Source organism: Mya arenaria, chromosome 4 (genome assembly GCF_026914265.1).
Source record: "Mya arenaria isolate MELC-2E11 chromosome 4, ASM2691426v1".
Taxonomy (NCBI): domain Eukaryota; kingdom Metazoa; phylum Mollusca; class Bivalvia; order Myida; family Myidae; genus Mya; species Mya arenaria.
Window position 1 is genome coordinate 62,538,655 of NC_069125.1, and position 19,236 is coordinate 62,557,890.

Here is a 19,236-nt window from a genome sequence, read left to right on the forward strand (position 1 = left end):
AGATTACTTGGTATGTCTACCAGGTATAATTCATTCCTTATGCGTGATTGGCTAGTTGGTGTTATCACGTGATATTACCGACGTAGGTGTATAGTTTAATTATGTCACCCGATTAGTATAAGACTTTGTAGCTCAGTGAGTAAGACACTGCACTTAAATTTTGGCGATGGGGGTTCAAACCCGGTCTCCCGACACATTTTTTTTTTTTTTACATTTTGGTACTTTTTTTACAATTATGATACCAAAGCGTAACACCTTCTACTAGATAATAGTCCTAAGATTCGTTACAGAAAAAACTTTTTTTGGTGCCAATCTGTGACACGGTCTCTTTAAAACAAGAACACTTATGTAACCCGGTTAACAGTGCAAAACTTCATCAGATGCTTTTATAAAAAAAAACCCGCAATAAAATCATGAACTCGAGCTGGATGTACTCGTCTACACTTGATTTTTAAGTAGACACATAAGTTTAACATGTTTACACTGGATAAGCAAAGTTATAAGTTTTAAACTCTTGTTTATTCATGGCCACTTTTCGCACCTTTTATTGTAGTGGCCAAACATGCTACAGTAAAGCATTGCTATTATTATAAGTCATTAATTTATACTTATTTGTCAAGTTAATAAAATAAACATTCGGATGTAAACGAATCTGGAAGGCATAAGATTAGTTTAAATCGCTCAAATAGGACAACTGCATAAGTTTAAAAACAAAACAAAAAATAAAATGTCAATTTTATCATATTTTCCAGCAAATCATACTGTAATATTTATCATCTTAATATGCGAAGTTCAAAACACATGCTTTTACACAATTCGTGTACAGCACTGTACCGTACGCTTATTTTTGCGATAAGGTGTGTACATTGATACAAGTAGGTGTATGACAATCTAGAGGGGCATTATCGAATAACTTTACTCACTGCTTACCGTTTCAGTATCAGACGTTTTGACTAAGTGATAAATAAACAAGGAAGGTAACTCTAACAGTCACAACAAAAACAAAACAAAGCAATGATTTTATTGCTCTAATCGCTTATCGAAACCAAACGTGGGTACCTATTCTATTAGCACTTAAATATTATTATTTTATGTTATGCAATCAATCATTCAGTACATCACTAGGCACAATAATGACTTTATAAACGATAAATGATTATTAATTTCGTACGGGTTATCAGTGTTAAACTTTTTTTATAATTACTTTTGGCAAGGTTTTTCAGGAAAAACATGTTGCAAAATTCCCAGAAACGTTGCAAATAAGGAAATGGTGCTGTATATTATGTTTAAACAAGGAAATAAACAGAACTTTGATTGAAAAAGTCTTTTGTGTGGTGCATTCCTTCGCTACCAAATTGTGTAATTTTCAACAACCATAGCTTCTCATATATTAGCCACATTGATTGCCCTTTTTGATGCCCCAATTTTGCACAAGCTTCATGATCATATGTCACAAATTTTAATTATAAACAATGATGTAACTACTAGTATTATTTTAGTCAATACCTTACTTGTGGTAAAATCTTTGAAAACCTGTCAAAACTATCTATCTTCTATCTTTGAATACTGCCGAATCCCTCTTTCGAGTATTACTGGCAGGTGCGCGTCGGACTGTTAGTAAAGTGAAAGAAAGAAATAAGATAACATTGTGAGACATGGAATAGAAAAACAAAATCCAGTCATGGTTAAAACATGTTAGTCGTGAGAACATTTTTAAAAAGTAAAATATGATAGTACGTAAAACTAATATTGTAAGCTTGACACTGCCTGTTTGAACCTATCAAGTTCTGTTGCTGGCAGAGTTGCTACATTGACGGGCAGGCTATTCCAAAGAACTATGCTATGGGGGTAAAAGGACCACTTGTGATAATCGGATTGGACTTGGATTTGCTGAAAGCTATGGGGATGAACGTGCCGGCTAAGTCTGACAGGCTTCTGGATATAGGGTGGAAGGTTAATGGCCACGATGTTGTGTAAGATTTTGAAGAACATGATGAGCCGCATGTCATTTCTGCGATATTCGAGTGACCGCCAGCCAAGATTCATTTCTTGTGGTAATGTTACGCTTAAGAAAGCCCAAGGTCTTATTGGCTGTTGCTGTTATTCTTGTAATGTGGGAGTTGTATGAAATATCTGATGAAAGGTCTAAGCCAAGATATTTTGCACAGGGGACAGGTTGGAGTGTTTGACCATGGAGTATGTAATTGTGCTTAATTGTAAAACTGCCGAACACAGCTCTCCAACCAGTAATATTCAAACGGAACGGAAAAAATAATCCTGAACCCCATAAATTAACTTTTGTAAAGGCATGAAAGTATCTTGCAAATCCTTCTCAATAGGGAGAACGTTTTCGAACGTCTTTTTATTTTAAACTACCTTGTCCAAATAATTGTACGTTGACAGATTTTTTTTAGATTTTTGATATGGTAAATCCTTCACGTACAAATTGTTTAGTATCAAAAGTGGGTAGTTGTTCCGATCAGGATTCCGGGTTAAAGCATATTGCGTCTATAAAATATAATAAAAACCAAAAGTATTACCAGATAATGTTATTTTATATTAGTTCCGTACACAAAAAATAAATATCCAACTTATAATTATGAGTTTGATGGCTTTTCTTCATTTCATTCTGTCAAAACATAACAATATATACATGAAGGGCACCTGCAAGGCTTTTGGGCACAGTTTTAAATCACTCGGAACACTTCGGCCATGGCCGGGTTGTTACGATTGTATAACGAGGTCTATCTCGAAGCTTTGTCGGAGGAGGCCGAGTTATTACGATTGTATTGAGTTGTTCCCCTTCGCATAATTGTTGTCTGTGTCAGTCAACTTTCGTTTTATTGGAAAGGTAAACAACTTGTTTTAATGCATTAAATGCTTGTTTAGTGCAAAATAACATTTCACGAACATGGTAAAATATGAATATAACTCTTTATAAATCAATTTCAACCATAAAATACTTCACTTAAAACAATTTCAATATTTTTAAAACACCCCCGTTTTTTGCACATTCCCGTTTAGACGTTAGGGATTGGAAGAATCCCGTATAACACGTCTATTATTTTAGACTATAAACTACCCTGATACTGGTGCTTGCCATATAAATATGCCCTGCTATGTAAAATCCATAATTTGAGTAAGCCAGGAAAGCATTTACAAGTGAAGGGCTTGCAAGCTTGTGCCAACTTTTACCACTGCTGGTGTATTATGTTTTCCTTTAAACTGTTTAAATGAAACAGTGTTAACTTAAAGAACCTTTATAAGCATGTCTTTACTAGTTTTAGTTAACACCATGTACTGTACATCTTATGTATACCCCATAACTGGATGGTACTGACGGGTGTAGGACAAAATCCCCAAAGCAAGTCAAATCAGACCATTCATATGATATCAATTATACATAATTACATCCAATTAAGGAATTCCAATAATGAAAAACACCTTTACATTTTATTTGAAAAGACATATATATTTCAAAATAATCACAATTTTTCTCTTAAAGTCATACAGTAGATATGAACTAAAAAAAACTTAGGGGGTGGCCTCCTGCCTCCTTGTCTGCCTCCTGGTACTGACCAGCCTCGTGTTTTTTATGACTGGTCCCAGCTTTTAAGGATTTGGGTATTACTTTTTATATTTTTGATTTTGGTGTCCATAACTCTCCATACCACATTAACTCAATGGTGAATTTTCTTCAAAAATGTCAGAACTGTCAATCTATTTGTTTGCAGCTTTAAGTCCCTTATAACAGGATAAATATCAGCTGACTATTCTATTCTTTTTATAATTTGTGTAATGTTTACATTTATAAGAGTGTTTTGACTTTAAAAGGGAACAATTTTTATGATAAGCATTTTTATTGTGTAAAATCAAGATAAAGTTAGAAACTCAGCTTACACCTATTTTAAAATTTAGAAGTTGGGGCTAGGGATTGTAAACATTTAAATGTTTTGGGGTTTACCTGTGTAAACCATGCAGACATGTTTAAAGAGGTGGATTTAAAAATATACAACAGTATTATGTTTTTCTTCTTTTTCTAAGAACATGTATAAATTTGTTCAACAGCTAGGCATTGGAAATCAGTCTAAAAATTAAAATCTTAATCTGCTTGTTTTATGGAAACTACTCCATTTTGATGAATTTTCGATTATGTTCATGAAGTTCTTAAAATATCTACCCGGTATATTTATGATCAAGGTGCATAAGTTGAGTTTTCAGCAGTTTTCCAAACAGTTGAGATGTATTTTGAGTTACCTTACATGACTGAATTGAAAGCATTGATGCCAAAATAAGCTGATTCTTCTTGATTTAAACACATTTTTATGTTTAACTCATTTGGCATTAAATGACCATAACTAAAACAAGTGTGTGGTTTGGGTACAGATAAAAAATGATGATATTTTGGCACTCTTTTAACTGGAGAATCTGTGGTCATGTGGCTATTTAACTTCAAAAAACATTTATCTTTTCACACATATCCTGTGTTATTTGAAATTGGGTTTTGACCATTCCTGTATGTTTAATAAAAGAAAAATATATTTTGTGACTACTACCATATTTTTCTACTTAATGGAAAGGGTTAATATGTTCGCAGCATATGCTATTGATTATTGGTGACCTCAGTCTGAACAGTACTTAATCATCATCCTGTAATAACAATATCACAAAAATATAATACTTTTTCATATTCATTTTGTTAAAAAGAAAATTTTGGTTTCTTGTCACATGTTGTGATTCTGTGAGAAAATTGGAAAATGATGTATGTTTTTTTTTATTATTGCAGGCTGAGAGTTGCAGAAAATGGATGTAAACGAAGCAAAAGAAAAAATTCAATCATTGGTGAGTTACAAGTACACACATCATAATAGTTCTGTGTTTTTATCGAGAAGTTGTATTATACACATGTACTTGTATCTTACGGAAAACATGGCATAAAAGTTATGGTGAACCTCCATGAAATATAGTGTGCTTGTGATCCCTGTACATTGTACCTTAAAGGACCAATTTACAAAGATTTCTGAGGAGCTTCTATCTTCATAAAGTGGCACTTGAATGCAACTGTTTGAGTCGCTTCTGGTTCCTTTGGAAAAATAGTTATTGTCAACCTCTGTGTTACTCAAAATGACAATGGAATTGCATCTTATGTGAAGCACGAGGTAAAAGACGGACAGATGTATTTTGCTCTACATATATGGATACAGGGGGAGGGGCACCATTTCAAAACCTTGCATATAATAAAGTTACAAGACAGACAGATGTATTTTGCTCTACATATATGTAGAGAAGGGGGGGGGGGGGCACCATTTCAAAACCTTGCATGTAATAAAGTTATATATTTGGATTTTAAACATTGCAATGGACTGAAATGGTGTTCAGAAACTTAACTTGTTTTAGTCAAAAGTGTGTTCTTTAATGAGTGAAATCTAAACAGCTTTGTGGCAATTACTTCCTTATGGAAAGGGCCCAGCTATAAACTGTCCAATATACCATGTATGAGGCATGCATGTTGAGGGCTCAGTCTGAACTGTTCAGTAAAGATTCTATATTGCTTCAAGGTGCATGCATTTCGAGGGCTCAGCTTCAGGCATGCATATTGAGGGCTGAGCCCATGATGGACACTCAGCGTTCGACACAAATAGGGTCCAGGGATCCCAAGCACAACATATTTCATGGCCGTTCACCATGACATCCTTGGCATGTATTCCGTTGGGACACCAGTGATTTAGTGGCTTTAGTTCAGTAAACATATCTGCATTTGAAATATTTGAAAATACATGTACTTCGAAAAAACAAATTTATGAAGATTTCTGAGGAGCCTCTATCTTCCAGAAGCGACACTTGAATGCAACTGTTTGAGTCTCTTCTGTTGTCGACCTGTGTTACTCAAAATAACAATAAAAGGAATTGCATCTTATGTTAAACTCTTCATTATGTTTCTAATAAATTGATTACTTCTGAGTCTTCTTTCTAAAAATAAAATTTTCTTCTAAATTGATACTACATTTAGACACTCTTTGTGAAAAAGTGATTTTGCTCCAGGTTTCAGCCTTACTGAAAGATGGATACGAAGCTCTGGTTCTGGCTTCTCATGTGGAGAAACACACATTCCTGTATGAGGGAAGCCAACAGGGACGGGAATTCCTCAAACAAACCCCTCAGCTTCTCAAGTTTCCAGATTTCTGCACAGGTACCTGATTGATGTTGAAATTTGATTTTAGTTTCTCATTTTTTGCTAATAACTACAACTGTATTGTGACATTTTTTTTGAAATGATACGATATATCGTAAATATAAATCTATAAATTAATTTCATTTACTTATTGTGTTGTCTAAATTATTAATATCCTTTACATTTTTCTTTAATATTCTATCATCCGTGAAATGATAAAAAATAACAGCATTTAAGATAAACGTAAACAAAAAATGTATTTAAGTTTCTTACGATGTTGTCTATTGAAGAATCTTCAGAAACGGGACACGATGTGAAAGGAATTTCTCTTTTGACTTCTGTCAAACCTGGACACCATTTAACATTGGATAAAAGTAGTGTGAATGACAGAAATAACCCTACAGAGAAAACAGATGACACCTCAAAAGAAGAAACCAAAGAATCTGAAATTCATGAAGTAAAAGATGAAGCTAATTTGTATGATGATGATGACACAGACATTGAGAACTATGTGGATGAACTTTCAGGTGGAGTTGAAACTCTGGACAAAGGCAATGAAATTGAGGATGGTATCAGAAAATGTCAAAAGCCTTCGTTAAATGTATCACATAACAATATAAAAGAAAAAAGAGTAAGAGGCAAATCAAAGAATTCTAAAGTTAATACTGAAAAAGCTCAAAGGAAACAAAAATCAAATCTTATTGTAAATCATGTGGAAAACGACGATAATACTCATAGTGCGAAGAAAAACATTATCCGGGTTGATTTCCCCTCTGGTAAGGATGGTGCAAATGATGAAGGGAATATAACATATAGAGAGGTTAAAGTTGAATTAGATATTCCAAATGATGATGATGATGATGTAGATGAGCCTTCTGTAGCTGAAAATGGTAAAGTGCTGAGTAAAGGCAAGAAAAGAAAAATTAAAAAGGGTCGCAAAACAACTGCTAAAAAGAGACAGATAGGCCAAGTTATAGAGAAAGATTCTAGGGAACTCAGTTTAGGTATTGACCAAGAAAATGACCTTGAGGAAAAATTTGGCAGTCTCGACTCAACTATTATCTTTAGAAAAAAGGCTATTCAAGAATGTGATAAGAGGTTGATTGATTTTTTGGAACAAAACCTTAATGAGAAAAAATGTGTCAGCACTGACAAGAAAAAAAGTTTGAATGGTGAAAGTATTGATGGGTTTGCTTCGAAAATAGTGAAATTTTCTAGAGACTATGGCATGATGGGTGAAGGGAGCAAACAGTGTGATATTTGTCCCTGCTGCAGCATTGAATTGAAATCGAAAGATGAAGAGTTTTGTCAAAAGCACTTGAAATCGCACATGGACAAATTAAGGCAATCTGTAGAACTTTGTAAACGGTGCCACATTATTCTGCCAACAAAGTGGCTTGCACTTCATTCTTGTATTTGTGAGATCCCTCGTCTTACAAATACAGTCAATTACGGCGTAAGAGATATCAGAGACGAAGTAGCAGCTTTCACAATGAAGCTTTGTTTTGGCAAAGATGATACGAAAAACGATGTGGCCACTTGTGTTGAATGCAAGGAAGAATTTTACAATTCCTTTTCCCTTAAATACCATTACTTGCAAAATCATATCTTCGTTTACAAACATTTAGGATCTTGTGGTATGGAATTTACCAACATTACCGACTTTACTTACCATATCAGGCCAGCTTGTGTAGATGATGAAAGTGAAAGAAAATGTTACATATGCAAAACTGTATTTGAATGCAGTGAACACGTTGCAGCACATGTTTCCGAAAACCACCAATCTTTAGTGGACAGAAAATGTGAAAAATGTGGATCGTGGTTTTCTTGTTTACTTCAGTTACGCGAGCACTACTGCGGGAAAGACGCATGGTTAACTGAAAAGAAAAGGGATGGTTTCTCCAGTGTTCAATGTCGGCTTGAAGAATGCAATAAGTGGTTTCCGTCTTCAAGACTGGTAGTAATACATGGTAGGGATGTACATGGACTTAAAGAAGACCTTTGCAGTTTGTGCGGCATATCTTTCACCGATCGCAGAAACATGAAAACACATATGGAATGGAAACATGGTTTTGCAGATTTGGTTCCCTGCTATGTTTGTGGTCAGATGTATCGTGGACATACCGCTTTAAGGGCCCACTTGAATACCCATAACGAGGAACTTAATTATAAATGTGACCAGTGCGATGCCGCGTACAAAAGTAGAGGCTCATTATTTAAGCATAAAGAGCAAAATCATCCAAAAGATGGTATACGCAAAACATTTACATGTAAAGTGTGCCTGCAACCATTTTCCAGAAAAGAAATATTAAAGCATCACATTGTAGTAAAGAACCATGTTTCTGATGAACAACCAATGCCAGATGTTGTTCCTTGTAAAGTGTGTGGGAAATTATTTGGACACACAGCATCTTTGACAAAACACATGCAGCGACAGCATTCGGAAAAGAAGTCCAGCTGTACAGAGTGCGGTAAAGCGTTCTCGTGTAATAGCAACCTTCGACAGCACATGTGGACACACAGTGGTCAAAAGCCTCGTTGTGAATATTGCAAAATGGATTTCCGAAGCCACAGGAAACTTGTGGAACATATGGCTCAAAAACACGATGTTCGAATGGAGTATTCTAAGAATGATTCTATTTTTATAAAGGGAAATATGCTACCATTAAACTTGAAAACATCTCCCAATAAAGATTGAGGCTAAATAAACGTTGCGATATAAAAGATCAGTCCCGCCCACTAGTCTACCTAACGGAGTGCTATTTATACTATGTAACTCTCTAAAAATATTTTATTTTGAGTCTAAATATCGACCTAATTCGGAGTTAGATATAATTGTTCGTTCAACATCTGCAGCCGATTGTATACACTTATTTTATTATTTGGTTTGGTCATAGTTAGCCCAAGTCTAATTGGTCAATAGGTATCCAGAACTATTTAGAGAGAGAGAGAGAGAGAGAGAGAGAGAGAGAGAGAGAGAGACTTTGTATCAAACAGTTACAACCTATGCATGAAACAAAGTAAACATGATTAAGTTCACTTATATACGGACGTTTAATATACGGACGTTTAATTTTATATACATATATATGATTTTATGTAACATAAGGAATTAATATATATATATATATTAAAAAAACACGTTACAGATGATAACAATATAGTTGTTTTCCCTAACCTCTCGCAGCAAAACATTTTTATACTTCTAGGCCTGTCCCTGTTTATTTTCTTTGTTTAGGTGTCTTTTAATAGTATATCTAACAGTGTAAGAACTAAAGGACTAATACTTGATCAACGGTGTTTGTTTAATTCAAGTTTTTAAAGAATTCCACTGTGCCAATCGATAACGTTATATCAGACTTGCTCTGTTTACCCGTTCACATGTTAAATGCAAAACGAAAAATATTCTCAGTTTATGCAACTCTAAAAACACATGTCCAAGTCTTTGATTAATCCCATTTAGTAAAGTTTATAAAAACTCCCTCAACAATAGTCACTCGCAATAAGTGCCAACCTGGTGCACATGGGGCATAATTGTGTGTGTTTCCTCGCAGTAAACCACAAGGAAAAGGGGTTGCCTATCTTTAAACACGGGATTTGTTAAGGCAGTTGCAGAATTTTCTAGCATTTGCATTTAAATTACAGACGAGTACCCTTGCATTACGGGAGTCACCGTGCGAACAATGTTAGGATTTCTTATCATACCCTTGCAGTACGGCAGTCACCGTCCGTATAGTGTTAGGATTTCTTATCATACCCTTGCAGTATGGGAGTCACCGTGCGTACAATGTTGAGCTTTCTTATCATTCCCTTGCAGTATGGGAGTCACCGTGCGTGCAATGTTTGGCTTTCTTATCATTCCCTTGCAGTATGGGAGTCACCGTGCGTACAATGTTGGGCTTTCTTATCATTCCCTTGCAGTATGGGAGTCACCGTGCGTACAATGTTGGGCTTTCTTATCATTCCCTTGCAGTATGGGAGTCACCGTGCGTGCAATGTTGGGCTTTCTTATCATTCCCTTGCAGTATGGGAGTCACCGTGCGTACAATGTTTGGCTTTCTTATCATTCCCTTGCAGTATGGGAGTCACCGTGCGTACAATGTTGGGCTTTCTTATCATACCCTTGCAGTATGGGAGTCACCGTGTGTACAATGTTTGGCTTTCTTATCATTCCCTTGCAGTATGGGAGTCACCGTGCGTACAATGTTGGGCTTTCTTATCATTCCCTTGCAGTATGGGAGTCACCGTGCGTACAATGTTTGGCTTTCTTATCATTCCCTTGCAGTATGGGAGTCACCGTGCGTACAATGTTGGGCTTTCTTATCATTCCCTTGCAGTATGGGAGTCACCGTGCGTACAATGTTGGGCTTTCTTATCATTCCCTTGCAGTATGGGAGTCACCGTGCGTGCAATGTTGGGCTTTCTTATCATACCCTTGCAGTATGGGAGTCACCGTGCGTACAATGTTGGGCTTTCTTATCATTCCCTTGCAGTATGGGAGGCACCGTGCGTACAATGTTGGGCTTTCTTAACCGTGCGTATAACGTAAGGATTTCTTATCATTCCCTTGCAGTATGGGAGTCACCGTGCGTACAATGTTGGGCTTTCTTATCATTCCCTTGCAGTATGGGAGTCACCGTGCGTACAATGTTTGGCTTTCTTATCATTCCCTTGCAGTTCGAGTCACCGTGCGTACAATGTTTGGCTTTCTTATCATTCCCTTGCAGTATGGGAGTCACCGAGCGTACAATGTTGGGCTTTCTTATCATTCCCTTGCAGTATGGGAGTCACCGTGCGTGCAATGTTGGGCTTTCTTATCATTCCCTTGCAGTATGGGAGTCACCGTGTGTACGATGTTGGGATTTCTTATCATACCCTTGCAGTATGGGAGTCACCGTGCGTGCAATGTTGGGATTTCTTATCATTCCCTTGCAGTATGGGAGTCACCGTGCGTACAATGTTGGGCTTTCTTATCATTCCCTTGCAGTATGGGAGTCACCGTGCGTATAACGTAAGGATTTCTTATCATTCCCTTGCAGTATGGGAGTCACCGTGCGTATAACGTAAGGATTTCTTATCATTCCCTTGCAGTATGGGAGTCACCGTGCGTACAATGTTGGGCTTTCTTATCATTCCCTTGCAGTATGGGAGTCACCGTGCGTGCAATGTTGGGCTTTCTTATCATTCCCTTGCAGTTCGAGACTCACCGTGCGTACAAAGTTGGGCTTTCTTATCATTCCCTTGCAGTATAGGAGTCACCGTGCGTGCAATGTTGGGCTTTCTTATCATTCCCTTGCAGTATGGGAGTCACCGTGCGTGCAATGTTGGGCTTTCTTATCATTCCCTTGCAGTATGGGAGTCACCGTGCGTACAATGTTGGGCTTTCTTATCATTCCCTTGCAGTATGGGAGTCACCGTGCGTGCAATGTTGGGATTTCTTATCATACCCTTGCAGTATGGGAGTCACCGTGCGTACAATGTTGGGCTTTCTTATCATTCCCTTGCAGTATGGGAGTCACCGTGTGTACGATGTTGGGATTTCTTATCATACCCTTGCAGTATGGGAGTCACCGTGCGTGCAATGTTGGGATTTCTTATCATACCCTTGCAGTATAGGAGTCACCGTGTGTACGATGTTGGGATTTCTTATCATACCCTTGCAGTATGGGAGTCACCGTGTGTACGATGTTGGGATTTCTTATCATACCCTTGCAGTATAGGAGTCACCGTGTGTACAATGTTGGGATTTCTTATCATACCCTTGCAGTATGGGAGTCACCGTGCGTACAATGTTTGGCTTTCTTATCATTCCCTTGCAGTATGGGAGTCACCGTGCGTACAATGTTGGGTTTTCTTATCATTCCCTTGCAGAAAAGGAGTCACCGTGCGTGCAATGTTAGGATTTCTTATCATACCCTTGCAGTATGGGAGTCACCGTGCGTGCAATGTTGGGATTTCTTATCATACCCTTGCAGTATGGGAGTCACCGTGCGTACAATGTTGGGCTTTCTTATCATTCCCTTGCAGTATGGGAGTCACCGTGCGTGCAATGTTGGGATTTCTTATCATACCCTTGCAGTATGGGAGTCACCGTGCGTACAATGTTGGGCTTTCTTATCATTCCCTTGCAGTATGGGAGTCACCGTGTGTACGATGTTGGGATTTCTTATCATACCCTTGCAGTATGGGAGTCACCGTGCGTGCAATGTTGGGATTTCTTATCATACCCTTGCAGTATAGGAGTCACCGTGTGTACGATGTTGGGATTTCTTATCATACCCTTGCAGTATGGGAGTCACCGTGCGTGCAATGTTGGGATTTCTTATCATTCCCTTGCAGTATGGGAGTCACCGTGCGTACAATGTTGGGCTTTCTTATCATTCCCTTGCAGTATGGGAGTCACCGTGTGTACGATGTTGGGATTTCTTATCATACCCTTGCAGTATGGGAGTCACCGTGCGTGCAATGTTGGGATTTCTTATCATACCCTTGCAGTATGGGAGTCACCGTGCGTACAATGTTGGGCTTTCTTATCATTCCCTTGCAGTATGGGAGTCACCGTGTGTACGATGTTGGGATTTCTTATCATACCCTTGCAGTATAGGAGTCACCGTGTGTACGATGTTGGGATTTCTTATCATACCCTTGCAGTATGGGAGTCACTGTGCGTACAATGTTTGGCTTTCTTATCATTCCCTTGCAGTATGGGAGTCACCGTGCGTACAATGTTGGGTTTTCTTATCATTCCCTTGCAGTATAGGAGTCACCGTGCGTGCAATGTTAGGATTTCTTATCATACCCTTGCAGTATGGGAGTCACCGTGCGTGCAATGTTGGGATTTCTTATCATACCCTTGCAGTATGGGAGTCACCGTGCGTACAATGTTGGGCTTTCTTATCATTCCCTTGCAGTATGGGAGTCACCGTGCGTACAATGTTGGGCTTTCTTATCATACCCTTGCAGTATGGGAGTCACCGTGTGTACAATGTTGGGCTTTCTTATCATTCCCTTGCAGTACGGGAGTCACCGTGCGTATAACGTAAGGATTTCTCATCATACCCTTGCAGTTCGAGACTCACCGAGCGTACAATGTTAGGATATCTTATCATAACCTTAATTGCAATACGGGAGTGACCGTGCGTACAATGTTAGGATATCTTATCATACCCTTAATTGCAATACGGGAGTCACCGTGCGTACAATGTTAGGATTTCTTATCATACATTAACATTCAGATGTTTATCGTTGATACCTCGGGTGAACATAATTTTGAACAACGTTATTCATTTTGTCGACTTATCGACTATAAGGCCTTCAATTAAATAATGCAACAAGTTATTCATGTGCAAATATAAAAAAAAATCACACTGCCCAAACCGGAGATCGTGGTATTTGAAAAGAAAGCATTTCAATTAGTTTAACTATTTTGGTTCCATGGTGTCGGTTTTTTTATGACAAAACAGATAAATACCATGGATTAATCACGCAAACAGCATGGCTCTGATTTTTCTCATGCCCGATGTTGTCTGGATAGAAATATAAATATATATATTCAAATATAATCATCTAAGTATACTTTTATTGTAATTGTTTTAATTGTTTTTCATAATGTCATTACGGTATGGTTTCAAGCGTCATCGATATGGATATTAATTGCTGTTTTCACTAATATCTCTTAAAACAGTTACAAGGTCGTAGCTACCCGAAACAGCATTAAGCGATCTGATTATATTTCCTTGCAGTAAAACTTGAATTTACCCACAACTTACTCCCAAATAAGGTTAAACACAAGTAATACAATGGTGTTTATTTACCGAAAAGGTTCGAAAGCAATGGTTCTTATGAAGGATACCGAGTTTAATTTGTTAGAAATTTGCATAAAACACGGTACTTATACCTGATAAGACAACAGTTGATCATTGTAAATTTTTAATTTAGAACCCACAAAGCATTTAATATTTGTTCGTTTAAATACAAGGTTAAATCTTGCTATCAGTTATTAATATTTTCCATAAATGCATTATTTAGAAAGAAGTTAAAGGTTAATCACTTAAACTTTATATTTGTGATGTAAACAGTTGTATGTATTGATTTAAAATACGAGTGTCGCTTTTACATTTTTATATGAAAAATATTCCGTCTCTGACATGTTTAACGTACGTCGTTTCACAAAGGTCACATTAAAAAGAATTACAATAAAATCAAAGTTTCTGGCTTTGCCTTTTTCAAAAATTACTTACTTTATGACGGCAAATTATACAATGCTACGCAATGTCGTGAAATTTTCCTGTGTATATAAATCTCCCGACAACTGTTGGGCGCTGTCAAATGAAGCAAAATAGTTCAATATGTGCAGGCTTAGTTTTCCTGTGTTATTGCTAGTAGTGGTGGTAAGGTTACAACAATGTGCTTGTATGACTTCGCCGACGGCAAGTCATTTAAACGCGACAACGCTACCAGACTATTTTAATGAAACATACGACAGTACGACATCAGCGATAACAGAAATGTATATCTTCAACGCAATAGACACGGATTTCAACATTCCTTTCGACCAGGTACAGCAGGTCCAGGACACCATTGACAGACAAGGAAGATCCCAGTTTCAGACAATGTTTCTCGACATTATGAAGAACTACAGCAAAAATCTTCTTCCAACCTTAGGCGCGCGTTTTCAGCAAATGAAATTGAACATTACCACCCAAATTGAAACGTTGGTTGGCATTGATGAGGTTGAAGAACGATTTACAACCGTGTTGACATTTCATCTAGCTTGGGAAGATAAACGGTTGACATGGGATCCTCTTTTGAGCGGTGTTCCTTTCATGACCATCGATGAGAATGTGGTTTGGAAGCCCGTGATTGAGATAGGAAACCCACATGAAGCCAAATCTTCTCGAAAAGAAACAGAAGTAAGATATTTTATATTTATTGACATATGCCTTTATTTCGTGTTGAAAGAGATAAGTCATACAAGTAAAACTGTACTTTGTCAAACAGGGATGTTAAATTCAGTATTACTCCTGAAATCAGAATTTCATACCATCGTGCATTTGTAAAGGAATTTTAGGCCGACTAATCCTACCACTAAATGCCTCAACTATGAAACAACATGTTAAAGATTTAGATTATCGATATGTTATCATCGTAAAAGCAAATGATGCGTAAACCTTTTTCAGTTTTAAGCAGTAACGTTTATAAATATGTATACTGCAATCAAAGCAAGTCTGAATTTTAAAATTGTTTTTTTTGCAGAATCTTGTATACATAATGAGTGATGGTCGAATATACTGGACGTTTGTGCGTACCATTGACACGAGATGCGACATAGATACGACCCACTACCCATTCGATCGCCAGTACTGTCACATTGACTTGACAACCCCAATGTACACTCTTTACGCTGTCAACTTTACCCATGGCATTCACAAACGCGGCTTAAACCACGGAAACTGGCGCTACCATAGTCACAGTATTTATCGTCATCAAAATGTTGAATCATTCTTGTGGATCGGTACGATAGAATACGCCTTTGACAGAAAGCCCACAAATCCCGTTATTCTCTACATAGCTCCAGTCTTCATTTTGATTTCAATTCTTCCGTTGGTCTTCCTTCTTCCAAACGAAGGAAGTGACAGAATAGGGTTGACACTGACCGTTCTACTTGCAGTGTCCGTCTATATGACTTTGGTGGCCGATGAACTGCCTGACAGGTCTGAGCCGATGCCAATTATAACAATAGTACTGTTCATTTGGTACGTCTTAAATACCCTCACAACAATGCTAGTTTTACTCAACGCAAGAATGTATCGCATCAGTGAGCAATACACTGTTCCGGCGTGTCTACAGTGTGCTGTTCTATTTACTCGACGAATCTTTTGTCAAGGACAACTAAAGGCTCCAGTTGAAGATGAAGATGACAGTCAACAGGAGGCGATAACAAATGAAGTTAATGATGAAGAAAAAGGTAATGCTATGCCAGGAAATGACAACATCAGCAGTGCTATCCCCGGTAGAGGCGACTTTACTTCACCAAATGTGAATTGGAAACACGTGAGCTCCATGGTCGACAAAATCCTAATTGTTTCAATCTACACAGTTATGGCCATCTTTCTGAGTATTCTTTTTGGTGTTCTGTACCATGGCGACAAGAACAAGAAAAGCAGTATGGAATTCGGCGATGAATATGTTAAATATGACATTAATGCTTACAATGTTTAGTAGTATATTGTAGATATTAGAAATATGGCGGAAAATAATAGATTAACAATTGTTATTCGCTTTTAAAGAGTGAGTCTTCTTAATTTATTATTAAAATGTTATGACAATTGTACGATATGTCAAGTTAGTGTATTGTTATGAAGTATCTGGTTGATCAAGATTCGGAAAAGGCGCTCCACCATAGATGCGATATTTACTATGTTCGTTCACACTCTGTTGAAGATTAAGAGGATAGTCACAAAATGATGTTGACTCTGGCTTAGCAATTGATGATATCGTTCTTAAATATATTTCCATATTTGCTGAAAACATGGCCAGTGTATGAAAAACTCCTGACGAAATTCAGCAGCATCTGGATAGACTTTCAGGAATTGTAACACTTGGAGTTAATACGTAAATACACTAAAAATAAAATAATGATCTTTCTTAAAAATGAAGGGGTATAAAATTGGACATATACTAGTCATCCTATTGATGCTATGAATTATTTTAATTACTATAGTGTTAATTTGGTAGCTCCGAATATTGTTTTGTGTAAATGTAAGGATTACGATCTAAATCCAAAGTTATTATGACAGCTTTTTTTGTAAACTTATTGTTGTATGTTTATCCTAATGACTTCTCTTAACCTGTTTGATCATTTATCCCCCCCCCACACACACATACAGAATGGAAAAAAAAATATGCATTTACCGTCATAAAAAAATGCAAAAAAACAACAACACGAAAGCATAATCTAAATTTAGTGCGCACAACAGCATCACGAAATTTGCATATCACGTGACTTTCTGAACGTTGCTTTACATACTTCTGATTTTGATTTTTAACTAAGAAGTTTTGGGTTTAAATAGTGTTCCCGGTAATCTGCATCTGTGAATACTTGTCATTATTTTCTTCTATTATATCGAAATTGCAGAAAAAAATACAGTTATAGTATAAAACACTATTTTGGTTTTAGTGGGGTGCGATCCGACGGCGGTGATGCCGAGAAAGAATAGACAAAATAACACCTGAACCACTAGACCACAAGTACTTTCATAAATTTACTTGACATTTTGATATCTTGCCCATACATTAATAACATCCCTTGTATTTGTCAATCAACCAGTCACGCAACAACAAAGCAATTGATGCTAAATTGAAAACTGTAGTCTTCAAAATGATATTTGAGCAAATATCAACAATTGCTGAAGGGTTCCAGCTTTCAGTATTTTTTTTGCTTTTCCTTTAATAAAGTATCGTGTGAACCTCGGGGATTTATCAGGCATTATATGATTCTATCATAGATATATACTCACTTTTTTCTCAAATTATTTAATAGCAAGTGGAACCGAGACTTAAATTGTCAATAGTGATAAAATCATTATATGCACTATATACTTGCAGGCATTATCCGACTGTGTTAATGGGGAAAATGGTAAAGACAGTTCAATATCCCAATAGTTCAAAACGACATGTGATTATGACAGAGATATAACCGTAAAGCTTACGGTTATTCTGTGTAGATGTTTTTTCGACTTTCAGTTCATCCTTTACTAATTTAAACGGGTATATAACCGTTATTGCATTCAACGTGAAGAAAAGCACTGTTTATGTTGTAATTCAAGAGATATCGCAGACAAATTTCCATTATTCCGTATTTGTCCATGTCTTCATCTTATTCCAAGAAAACACTGTTAAACGATGTGTTATTTTTTCGACTCATAAACGTATTCGTTTTGTATTAAGACATTTCCGGGAAAACGTAAATGCTTTTTGATTGGAAATCTGATAAGATCTTCTTTCGTAAAAAAAATACTCCTTATTACAGCTTCACATGTTGCAACGGATATATGAATCATGCTTGCTAAAAATTGAACCTCAAAACGACGTTTTCATCGTGGCCGGCCCTTAGGGCGAACAATGTTAAAAGTGAAAGTTTAACGATGTTTCTGATCACCCTTGCCTTATTTGATCATATTACTTATATCATGTACTATTTCGTATTACCTGTTCATTTACCAATTTTTGTTTATATATGTGGTTATACGAAGACGATATGTAGCTTGTATAAGTCTTAAAGATGCACTCTTACTCCCAAAGCAGATTTTCCGCATTTAATAATATTGTTTTAATATTTGAAAAAGGATTTATAAATGTAAAAAACAATGGTTCTTATGAAGGGTAACGAGTTAAATTTGGAAGACATGCGCATAAAACACGTTATTCATATCTTATGAGACTATAGTAGACCACAGTTTGAATGTTAGCATTCACCAATCATTTACTATTTTTGCGCTTTCTGCTATTAAATGCACGGTTACACTCTTGTTATCAGTAATTAATCTTTTTTCATAAATGCATTATTTAGTAAATAGTTAAAGGTTTATCAGTCAAAATTTGATGTTTGTTATACATGCGTTTATATTGATTTTGAATAAGAGTGTCACTTTAATGAACTGTCTGGTCAGCTATGTTCTGTTACTCATGCACACGTGTCTGTATAATGAATGTACCACAGCCCATAATTCATATTTTGCATTACCTGTTAATTCACCAGGTTTGTTTTTATATATGTGATTATACAAAAACGATGTAGCAAGTCTTAATATACTCAATTTTCTGCTCTGAATGAAACTGTTACTTGACCAACATGCACACGTGTGTATATTTAGTTGTGCTTGAGTGTGTGAGCTTTGTTGAGAGTTTTTTCAACTACGACGTATTTATTTAAGAAAGCAAAGAAACTAAAACTCTTATGGCGTTTTTTTCTCCATCTGTATTTTTGTTGTAACAGTTTCAAATAAAATGAAAAGCAGTTTTATCGTTTGTATTTCGAAAACCGAAACTGTTTTTTTTAAACT

General features: G+C 36.7%; 2 protein-coding genes across 2 annotated transcripts; both read left to right on the forward strand.

The window, feature by feature from the left end:
- The first annotated feature begins 976 nt into the window (after positions 1 to 976).
- LOC128230084 (zinc finger protein 26-like) lies at positions 977 to 9,314 on the forward strand. The gene is made up of 4 exons (XM_052942080.1): positions 977 to 1,051; positions 4,787 to 4,842; positions 6,043 to 6,190; positions 6,463 to 9,314. Exons 2-4 carry the CDS (start codon positions 4,804 to 4,806, stop codon positions 8,868 to 8,870), a joined length of 2,595 nt encoding a protein of 864 aa, XP_052798040.1. The 5' UTR covers positions 977 to 1,051; positions 4,787 to 4,803; the 3' UTR covers positions 8,871 to 9,314.
- A 5,365-nt stretch (positions 9,315 to 14,679) lies between these two features.
- LOC128230969 (acetylcholine receptor subunit alpha-1-A-like) lies at positions 14,680 to 16,393 on the forward strand. Its single transcript, XM_052943395.1, has 2 exons — positions 14,680 to 15,084; positions 15,428 to 16,393. The coding sequence occupies exons 1-2, from the start codon at positions 14,680 to 14,682 to the stop codon at positions 16,391 to 16,393; spliced, it is 1,371 nt and encodes a 456-aa protein (XP_052799355.1).
- Positions 16,394 to 19,236: the final 2,843 nt, after the last annotated feature.